Source organism: Alligator sinensis, unplaced genomic scaffold (genome assembly GCF_000455745.1).
Source record: "Alligator sinensis unplaced genomic scaffold, ASM45574v1 scaffold48_1, whole genome shotgun sequence".
Classification (NCBI taxonomy): domain Eukaryota; kingdom Metazoa; phylum Chordata; order Crocodylia; family Alligatoridae; genus Alligator; species Alligator sinensis.
Genome location: NW_005842541.1, coordinates 175287 through 186097, shown reverse-complemented (window position 1 = coordinate 186097; position 10811 = coordinate 175287). Strand labels below are relative to the sequence as shown.

General features: G+C 49.4%; 1 protein-coding gene across 1 annotated transcript in view; it reads right to left on the bottom strand.

Annotated features, from left to right (window-relative positions):
- Nucleotides 1-10811, bottom strand: part of LOC102386112 (myomegalin-like) — a 113256-nt gene that overhangs the window by 46583 nt on the left and 55862 nt on the right. Inside the window, 2 exon segments of the mRNA XM_025213595.1 lie at nt 4310-4524; nt 5388-5479. Coding sequence (XP_025069380.1) covers nt 4310-4524; nt 5388-5479 — 307 coding nt within the window.

Genomic DNA, 10811 nt, shown 5'->3' with positions numbered 1-10811 from the left:
CTACACAGTTTCAGGCAGGAAAAGTTTGGCAAGTAGATCTGCTAGGACCCCTCCCAGGGTCTAAACCCCCAAACAAAGGACTAGTTGTTGTGGACTTGGGAACAAGACAGTTACAGGTCATTCCCTTGCGGAAGAGCAACGCCACTGCTGTGATTGCGGCCTTGACTGCTGCGTTTGCCACCTGGCAACCACCTCATGAGATTCAGTCTGACGGAGGACCCCCGTTCAACTCCAATGCTCTGGACAAATTTGCTCGTCTTCACAACGTGCAGACACTATTCTGTTCCACCCACCTCCCCAGCCTGTCCAAATCCTCTTGGATTTGCTCCCTGCCCTCTAGTGTGTTTACCTCCCCCCATAGTTTTGTGCCATCAGCAAACTTAGACAGGGTGCTTACTACTCCCTCATCTGAGTCACTAATGAAAATACTGAATAGTACTGGTCCCAGGACAGAGCCTTGGGGGACTCCGCTGCCTACATTTCTCCAGGTAGAAACCGACTTGTCTACCACCACTCTCTGGGTGCATCCCATAAGCCAATGTTCCACCCATCGGACTGTGTAATAATCTACACTGCAGTTTTTTAGTTTATTTATAAGAATTGGGTCTGACACCGTGTCAAAGGCCTTTTTAAAGTCTAGGTAAACAACATCTACCTCTGTTCCCTCATCCAAGCATTTTGTGACCCAGTCGTAAAATGAAATTAGGTTGGTCAGGCAGGATCTGCCTGCTATGAACCCATGCTGATTGCCCCTTAGCATTACTTTACCAGCTGGTCCCCTGTGATCTTTAACTATTTTCTCAAGACTAACTGGCCTATAGTTACCTGGTTCCTCCTTCCTCCCCTTCTTGAAAACAGGGACCACATTGGCCCTTTTCCAGTCCTCTGGGACTTGTCCTGAGCACCACGAGTGCTTGAACAGTTGTGCCAGTGGGTCTGCTATGACTCCAGCTAATTCCCTAAGTATCCTAGGGTGAAGATCATCAGGGCCTGTTGACTTAAATACATTCAGCCCCTCCAGATGCCCCCTTACTAGGTCTGCATGAACCGCTGGTGGGTTGGTATCTATCCTGGATTTGTCTAAAGTCCTAATGGGATGCATATTCGTGTCCAGGAACACAGATGAAAAGAATTCATTTAGAATCTCTGCTTTAGCCATCCTATCTGTTACCGGTTGTCCTTGTTCATCCTGAAGTGGTCCTAAGTTATCCTGCACTTTCTTTTTGCTGCCTGTGTACTTAAAAAATGACTTTTTGTTATACTTAACTTTTGTCGCTAGCCTAAGCTCCATCTCTGCTTTGGCTCTCCTCACTGCTTCCCTGTAAGCTCAAGCCAAGCAGGTGAACTCCTCCTGCCCCCTGCTTCCACAGCCTATAGGCCTCTTTTTTTCCTCACCAGGCTCTCCTGGATTTCTCTTGCTCAGACAAGAGGGTTTCTTTGCTTTTTTGCCCCCCTTTCTGTGGACTGGGGTAGTCTTTTTTTGTGCTTGCAGGATTAGTCCCTTGAGAAACGCCCACCCTTCCTGGACTCCCATCTCTGCGAGGCTATTACCACTCAATCCCTCCCTAACTAATTTCCTGAGTTTACTAAAGTTGGCCTTCCTGAAGTCCAGCACTTCTGCCCTACTATTTATCTTCCCCACCTTTCGCCAGATAGCAACTCTATCAATAGGTGGTCACTATCCCCTAGTTTACCTTGTACCTGCATATCCCCCACCAAGTCATCCCCTGTGGCCAGTACCAAGTCTAGCAAGGCATTACCCCTGGTGGGGATGTGTACCCCCTGTGATAGGTGAAGGTCCTGTAAGGAGGTTAAAAACTTACGTGAACGGGCAGACCTGGCTGGGCCAACATTAATGTTTGGGCCAATATTAGCAATAGTGATGTATGGTATTATTACTGTAACAGGGTATAATATTAATTATGCCAGAAAGAAAACTGTGCAGCAGAGTTTTACTATGGTATATGGTGTATGTGGAAATCAGCAGTTAAAACCAGTTGCATTGGGAAAATCACCCCAGCTGTTATGAAAAATGTTACAACATCCGGAGGTACAGGCTCAAATTAATCAGGTTATTGAAGGAGCTAGAAGGCATATGTCACTGTCCATCATGCTGTGGAGCAAATCACTCAGGTGCTATCTGAAGCTAAACAGGTAGCTAAATATAGCTGGTGGGAAAGCATGCTGGGTTGGTCTCTCAAGACGGCTGGAGTGTTGAACTTGATGTTACATCCCCTTATTGTTGTGCTGGCTGTTGGAACCATTATCACCTTGTGTCAGTGTGGATTGTTGTACCGGTTACACATTCTCCTTCAAAGGATTACAGCTCATCAGCAGAGACAGGCTGCTTATTCTTTTAAGCAAACATAGTATTTAAGTTTCTGGTCACAGGACTGGATCAGGCCATCATGATCAGTCCAGTTGGGATGATGAGAAAAGTCTTGCCCGCTGTATAGGAGGGGTAAAAGTATAGGGAACAAGTCTAATCTCCACAGACTCTGGCCAAGGAAGGTTTCTTTGGTCTAAACACCTACTGGCAATCAGAGGAAGCACTGATTGTGGAGTGGAATGCGAAATAAAAGGTTTAATGGGCATCTCTGGCCGTACATTCCCTGGCCCCAGTATGGGAGGCCTGCTTAAACCTGATTGACTAAAACTCAGTTGCTGGGCTAGGGAATGCTGAGGCAAAAACCCGAGCCAAAGAGGGTATGGGCAGCATGTGAATAAGGGTTAAGGGTTCATCACAATGTCTAGCCCATTGGTGCCCGTGTCCACAGGTCATGGGTGACTGGAGCCACCGTAGTTGGGGGGGGGGGCAAATGCCCCCCAGTGACCAGTCAGTGACTGGGAGGGGGTCCCCCTGTGGCCAATCTTGCTGACCAGGGTGAAGAGGTCCCCAGCAGCGGTCCCAGAAGTGGAGCTATATCTGGCGCTCCCACTTCCCAGCTGGCGCTTGCAGGGAGGGCACCGGCGCTCCTGCCTGCCCCCCCTGCCCATTGCCTAAGTGGGGTGCCCGGCTGGTCAGGGGGTGCACATGCACCCCATATGCATTGCCACTGCCACAAGTGCTGTCATACTTTTCCCGGGATGATTAGTGGAGGTCCTCCCCACAAAGCTATTAAACATTCCAGAAAATGCCCTTAATTGTGCTTCATTTAAGAAAGGAAGGTGTGAATCTTCAAGGAAGGGATTGATGGCTAAAAAATTATATTTAGAGGTTTGCTTTTGGGAATTGGCTCATAGGTAATATATATATGCATTAGAATTATGCTTATAGCAGCAAGGGTTAATTGATTTCTAAAAGCCTGTTTTCTTATACAGTTCTCATCACCTTCAAAAGTAGACAGGGGGTCTAACAGCAAGGCCAACATATACACATCCTGGGTAATTGAAAACATCCAAACTTTATTTTCATAGTAGAGATAGGTCTGGCTTCAGGACTGAAGTGCCTGCTTACAAAAAGCCTTAAGCTTTCTGGTTTTGGGGGAACAGACCAAATTAGGAGGACACAAATGCCTCAAATTAAGATGTGGGCATATGACAGGTTTATGAAAATGGGATTCAGGACGTGGACAGTATGACAACCACAGGAAGACCAATTAATGATGCCCAAAGATGAAGAGCCATTGGAGAAGAAAGAATAAAAAAGGAAGAGTTTTCAAAACAGCAAAGGGGACAATTGGCATTGGTTCCCATCCTCCAAGGTTGCTGATGTTGGACACTCAAGCAAAGAACCTCAAGGTGGCATTTACGTACTGGCCGGACGGACTGGTTGCCTCATGTATATTCTGGGCACTGCGAAATTGGGGTAATGTATGTTGTACTTGCTTTGCCTGTGCCGCTTTTATTTCCTAGCACTGTGTATCAATAAAATTTGCTTATTATCAACCAGCAGGGGTTGTGGTCAATCTGAAAGTTGTGCTTGCCTGGAGCAAAAGTATCGGGGCTGGGCTGTGAATCCAGTGCCAACACTGGCTTACAGTAAGGACCACAGCATTTCCCTGGGGCAAGGAAAGGTTGGAAGAGGAAAGTACAAGTCATCCTGAAAATAAATCCTCGTCTGTCAAGATAACCCAGGGCAAGCAGAGGCCAGCCAGGCTTGGGTTGCAATGGTCCTGGAGTCTCTAAGGACCGTGCACCAGCTGCTGGGGGAAAGCTGTCTGTTGGCAGCCCTAAGAGGATCCACAGCGATATGTGGCTCAGTAGGACATCCAGGAACGAGCCATGCACTCCCAGCCACACTGGAGGATGCTGCCATGTGATCTTACAGTGCTTCTCCCTCCTTGCCTTTGAGTGTATCCTGCCTTACCTGATGTGAGACACGGAGGAGAAGCCGGCTTCCTCAAGCTGTGCCTTCAGCTCCCTCAGCTCCCCTTCCACCTTCCTCTTCTCCTCCTTGATCTGCTGACTCTGTGATCTCTCCCACAGCAGCTCCATCTGCAGGCTCTCCAGCAGAGCTGGGGCCAGGGAATCAGACTGAATATCCTTGACTGCCAGCTTGTTCTCAAGGCCCCCTTGGCTAGTCTAGAAAGAAAGCACAGATGCTGAAGGAGAGGTCAGCGCAAAAGACTGACAAGCTATGGTCTCCAGGGAGCATGGACTGCACAGTGCATGGGGAAGATGATTTCCCAGCTTTGGCTGAGGGGACCCCCAGGTTAGCAGGCACCTAGCAGTTTGTGTAAGTGGGGTGTCATGACAAGGACAGTGGGGGCAGAAAACACTCTCAACCCACCGCCCCTGCTGGCAGTGCCTGGAGAGCTCTTGTCTCTAGGGCCGACCCTAGGGGGGTGCAGGGCCCCCTTAAGAGAGCTGGGTGGCACGGGTTGCAGAGCGGGATGAAGGCAGCAGCCCTGGCCCTGGCGCTGATGGTGAGGGTGCTGCCGCTGGAGCAGCCTGCCCCAGGGGGCCACCTGCAGCATGGGGCAACTGAGGTGAGGGCTGTTCTGAGTGGGCCAGGCTCTGTCAGGGATGCCCTTGCAGTGGGGGGCCCCCCAAGCTGAGCCGAACCATGGTGCCCGGTGCTGAGCAGCCTTGCAGAGCCTCCGGGCCAGGCTGTGACACAGGGCAAGCACTAGGTAGCACCTTTGCCACAGCCCTCAGATGTCAAAGCATGGGGATCCCCAAAGCGTGGAGCCTGGGGAGGTTGCCCCGATTTCCTGTACCCTAGGGACGGCCCTGCTTGTCTCCCACCAGATGTTTTCAGAGAGCACTATGCCCCAATTCTCAGAGGGGGGATAGAACCAAACAGGTCACACTCCAGAGCAACGTCACACTCCAGAATGACTCCCAGCAACACAGTAAGGCACAAGCAATATGTAACAGCTCCTTCCAGGTGGCCCCAGCTTCTAGGCTTCCCTCTAGAAATAAAGTACTTCTCTCAGGCTTACTTGTGCAGCTGTAGATCTGGTTGGTGCCTCCTCCTCAATGCTGTCAGTGAATTCAGTGCTGGTGTCCTCGGTGTCTTCCCCCATGTGTTGACCTAGAAGAGACACCAAAGCGAGACATGAGAAGGGCAGGGGACTCCTTGAGCTATGTTGACTAACCTGGAAGTTAGCTTTTTAAAGAAACAAGCCACGCTCTGCCCCCCGTCCAGGCCCACCCTTCTCCACCCTGGCAAACACTTGCAAATCCTTTTACAGCTACAGCCAAGGCACTCTGGAAGGCCAGCTGCTCCTGACCAGGACTCTCTGCACTGGGACACTAATAGCCTTCATTCCTGGCACCGGAGGCTCCTCCAGGTGCTGAGATCCAGTCCCTTTCCCTGATGGGCACCTCCCTATCAGCATGGCAAGGAAGCACGGGCTGTGGGAAAGTTTGGTCTGTCTGTTGACTTCAAAGGCGCCGTAGGAAGCAGGAAGTAAGGATAAAACTACCCAGCTCAGTCACACCCTGGAAAGTGCCCTGCCTCATGCAGCCTCTCAGGGAGCCAGCCAAGAAGCCAGCACAGATGCCAACAAGCCAAGTATGTTACACCCATTGCGTTCCCTGCTTCCCAGAGTCTCATAGCCACAAGACACTAGACCCCAGGACAGTGACAAGCAGAACAAAAACCTCATCCACCTACATTACAACAGAGAAGCCCAGGAAGAGGTTCTGGGTGAAGGGGCTTGGGCTACAGGTGGTGTGATAAGGAGCCCAATGATACCCAAGGAAAGATCAGGGTACAGAACTGACTCTGTTCTGAGCTTGCTCATTACCTACCAAGTACAATAAGTGTCTCTCAGATAAATCTTTCACTTTTACTAGTGCCCACCTTGTTCCAGTTGTGTCCACCATGCAACTGAGGTGAGGGCTGCACTGGGTGGGCCAGGCTCTGTCAGGGATGCCCTTGCGGTGGGGGGCCCCCAAACTGAGCCGAACCACGGTGCCCAGTGCCCAGCAGCCTGTGGAGTCTGGCCAGCAGAAAATGCCTTCAGCCTGGCAAGGTGCATAAGGGTCACTGGCAGTGGAGAGGCACTAGCAGCAGAAAGGGGATGCTTTTGCTCTAACAAGCCCATTAGTGCAGCCTGAGTAAGGCTGGCTTGGGTCTTTCCCCAGGTCATGGCAGCCCCTGGAGCTATGACTGCTAGGGGACCAGTGTTCAGACTCTCATGGGGAGAAAGCCAGTATCTGGCATCCCCTGGTGATACATACAAGGAATTGGGGGTCTACAAATTGAGGACACCCCAGGTTCTCATTCACCCAGGCTCAGATGGCTGCACCCCCACTCATTTTCTGCTCTAGCACAGCCTCCAGTTTCTCCTGGAGTTGCACCCAAGAAGCAGGTCAGGGTTTTTCCCAGGAGCTGACCATGCAGGAGAGATTCTGGGGTCTGAGCCAGTCCCAGAGCAAGTAGGTCAGACACTGGGGCCGTGCTTAGCCTCTTCCCGAAGAGAAGTCTGGGGGCAGGGTAAGAGACATGCACAATTCTCTGTCTCAAGGAGGCAAGGAAGTTTATCTGAGTGTTTACATAGACCTTGTAGCTTGGAAAGAGGTAAACTGGCCTGGCTGGATTGTGATGAAAACATCACAAGACATCATAGGATGCAGGTCCCACTGATGAACTCACCAGGCCTTTCTCTCTCTCATACACCTGAATCATACATGCTTGCCCTTGAACATGCTTCACAGGACCAGAGCAGTGCATTGTTCCAACGTGTCTGGCGGCCATTTTCTGCCGTAACCCACTACCACAGACTGTCACCAAGAAAGCCTCCTAAGGCATCTGGTGCCTTCTGCAATGCTACACACAAGGGAATCTCCACCTAACCACGGCAGAAGCTAAATCAGCACCCTGAAGCATGAGATTTGGTTTGCTTTACTTCAGAGCACACTTATTGTCATCCTTATGCTTGTGCGGATCCCAGTTCCTTTTAATGCTTTGCTGGGTGAAACAACTCTGACCTAATAGGAGGGAAATCACACACTGTATGAACAAATCTGTCCGAAGTGGAATGCCACCGCAGCCCGGAAAAACCCTTCAAGTCCTGCACTGAGACAGAAGCACAGGAGGGACTGGCCAAGCTTCTTCCCTACCCCCATGAGGCTCAGTCAAGTCCTCCAACCCCCGCTTTGCACTCTCCTCTGGAGAGTTTCAATGCAGCTACCCTGCTCTGATGATGAGGTAACCAAAACTGAGCTCAGTACTATCACTGCTTTTGAGATACCCAAGCCTTCTGCCTGCTGACTACACAATGGGCAGCTGCTTCTGTACTGCATCTTTTTGCACCTTAATCCTCAGGAGACGCCTCTCATTCATACACCAGTACCTGGAGTGGAGTTAAGCCTGTGATGCCAATGCCGATACGCTTTGCTGAGCGCTTCTGCCATCTAGCGTCAATAGAAAACTCCACCAGCTCCCTCAAATGCTGCATATTGCGGTGCTTACACTCCTGCCCCCACTCCTCACATGCCCACACCAGCATGCAGGCAGTAAATTTCCACACTTGCAGTGGAATCCAGCCTCCATTGACGTCTAATGCCCACTGACTTCACCACAGTCAGAATTTTACCTGTGATTACTGCATTGGTTCCACCTCCCTCTTTTCTATTTTAGATTGGACCAAGCTCTTTGCAGGTTTTCTTGATGTATCGGCATCAGTAAAATACATTTTTCTGGTGCTGACAAAGATGCTAAAAGCCTTGTTTGAAGCTGAGCTACAGGACAAATAGCCAAAAATTTTCTAGTTGAGCAACTGCATACATATTCACTGTACTTGGACAAGCCAGATATTCTAGAGAAAACTATTTTTAGAAATGGTTGGGGTTGTTTTCAAATACATTGGTATATTTGCCCTTCCCTGATAACGGTCAAATCCTGAATCATGACTATTGTCTATTGCACCCTTTTATTGACCTTCCTCTCTCTTGTTTGGACACATCCAAGATTTGCACAAGTACATCCAGATTTGCAGAATGGGCAGCGGGGTGGGAAGTTTAAACCACCTTTGTGCCTCCCAGATTCTGATCATCTTTGGAGCCTAACAGCTCTAGAGGATGCTCCGACTTGCAGAGCATCTATCAGCTGTCTGCCAGAGCTCAGAGCAGGCTAGGCATGTTTCCTTTAGCTCCAGGCAGAGCTGTAAGAGACAGCATAGGGCCAATGTGTTGGCCTTGCCCCAGTGAATTCCCCCCAGCAGCATTCCAGCCTGCCCTCAGACCCATGCGTCACTGCAATATCATATTGGGACTGTTTCTGGGACCAGAACCCATCCCAGAATGCCTGTTGCAACCTTAGGACTGTCTAGAAAGACTATCCTTTCTGTTCCAGCATGCAGCCTGTATTCACAGTCCCAATTCTCACTGATGCTTTCTTGCCATAGCAGGTACAAAACTGCTACATACACCCATTAAAAGTTCTCCTCTCTCCCTCTTGCCACTATGGTTTATTAAGTGTCTCACCCCTGTTAAGTAGCTGGGACCAATCTAGTTTCCACAGTCTGAATCTCCCCATATTGCAGCTCATTATAAATAAGGTCTTGCTGCAATTCTATTAACCTTTTCAGTATTACTATAATATTTAGAGTTATTTTAAAAGTGAGACTAACCGTTGAGCCCTGCCACTGCTCACCAGATCCATCCCTCCCCTCTCAGTCTCCTGCCATTTCTCTTTAACCGTTAGGTCTCTCTCTGCTAGAATAGGAATCATTTCCACTACATCTGTTTAAATATGATTATTGATAGCAGGACTCTGCCTTGGTGCCCCTGACCAGTGCAATCAGGGATCTCCCCATACCACTTTAATAGTCATTTAAACACCATAATGCAGTTTACCTGGGTATCTGACCTCTGGAATGATAAAGCACAGTATAACTTGCACAGCATTCTGACTTTCCATTTTGCTTTTGAAATCCCCTCTGCTCTTTATTACTCCTGGTTTCATTCTCTCTCCTTTCTTTACAGCTCTTTAACAAGGGATGGAAATTGAATTTACCAGCTGCCAACTAGGAAGACCTCTCTCTTTTTTTCTGTTTGGAAAATCAAGTCCAGGGTTGTTCTCCTCATGTTTTATTTTTGCCAATATGAGAGTTGTCAATAACTTGATAAATTTGCTAATTCCTTTCTAGTGCGTAGAGCCCTTTTACTTATTGAGCACATTCTTCTAGGCATTCCCCTACCTACCCTTCAGCAATTGCTGATTTTCTTAAGGGTTTCATTATGTCCTGGTCATCTAGACAGATTTGGAGATATTTCTGTTTTGTAACCCAGCTATCTTCTTTGCCCATCACATATGCTACTGGACTGGGTTTTTTACCACTAACGCATTTGCTTCCCAATATGTTGGGCACCGCAACTAGCTGTCAAGATAGTGCTCTGGTATATTCTGGCGTGCACATCTTGCCCAAACAAGCCCTGAAAATTCCAGGTGCGAATCTCTTCCAGTCCCTTTACAATGCCTTTTCAGCCACTTGCATCCTGCCCTCTTCCTCTGCAGGGTAATTACCTGTCTCGGTCTGTGGGATCCCTGCCACAATGCAGTAAGCTTGCTTGGATACAGCCAAGTTGTTAGAAGCCCCTGGGTACATCCCCATGAGTGCATACATGGTTTGCGGCACCTCAAAGCTGTTTGAGGCACCACAAACCACATGCAGTGCATATGTACCTGTTTGTTGTGCTGCTAATTAACAGCAGTGCAGGATTTTTTGACACTGGGAGATCTCGATGTCAAAGAAAACTGCCACTAAAAAGTGGCATGGCACATGCGGCAGCAGGGTGTGCCTCCAGAAACTGGAGCCTGGCCAGGCGGAGAAACACTCTGGCTGCTAGCCAGCGGCCAAGGCCTGAGCAGCCAGCTCAACACTGCTGCTGCCCTGGGAGGCCCCCACAGGTAAGGCTGCTGTGGCCAGCACAGGTGCTGACCGCAGGCTCCCCTATCCTATCTGGGTCCCTTTCCTGCACACCAGAGCATGCATGCAGGAGCATGCCTGGGGACAAATATCAGTGGCACAAATATTGTCCCATGGGAAATATATCCCTGCACGTACACACTTGTGGGGACGCACCCCACCAGACTCTGCCTGTTTGCCCTCTTTGTCCTGCTGTTTTCAATAAGCCCATTCTTTGCTACAGCTACAGTCCAACTAGTGGGAAGGAGGCTGAGGAAGGATCCTCTCACAGTTGCCCTTGCTCTGTTTCATCAGGCTGCTGCTTCATGCAATGAGCCATAATAAGGTCAGCTCCTCATTTTGGCAGATCATGTAAGATCTGCACATAGCCTGGCGTTTCTTTCCTAGCACCTAAGCCTTGGCTACATTGCACCAGTGCAGTTGCACTACTAGGATCTCTCTTTCCTCCCACCTGAGCCTGGCAGAATTCCCCCACAGAACCTACAA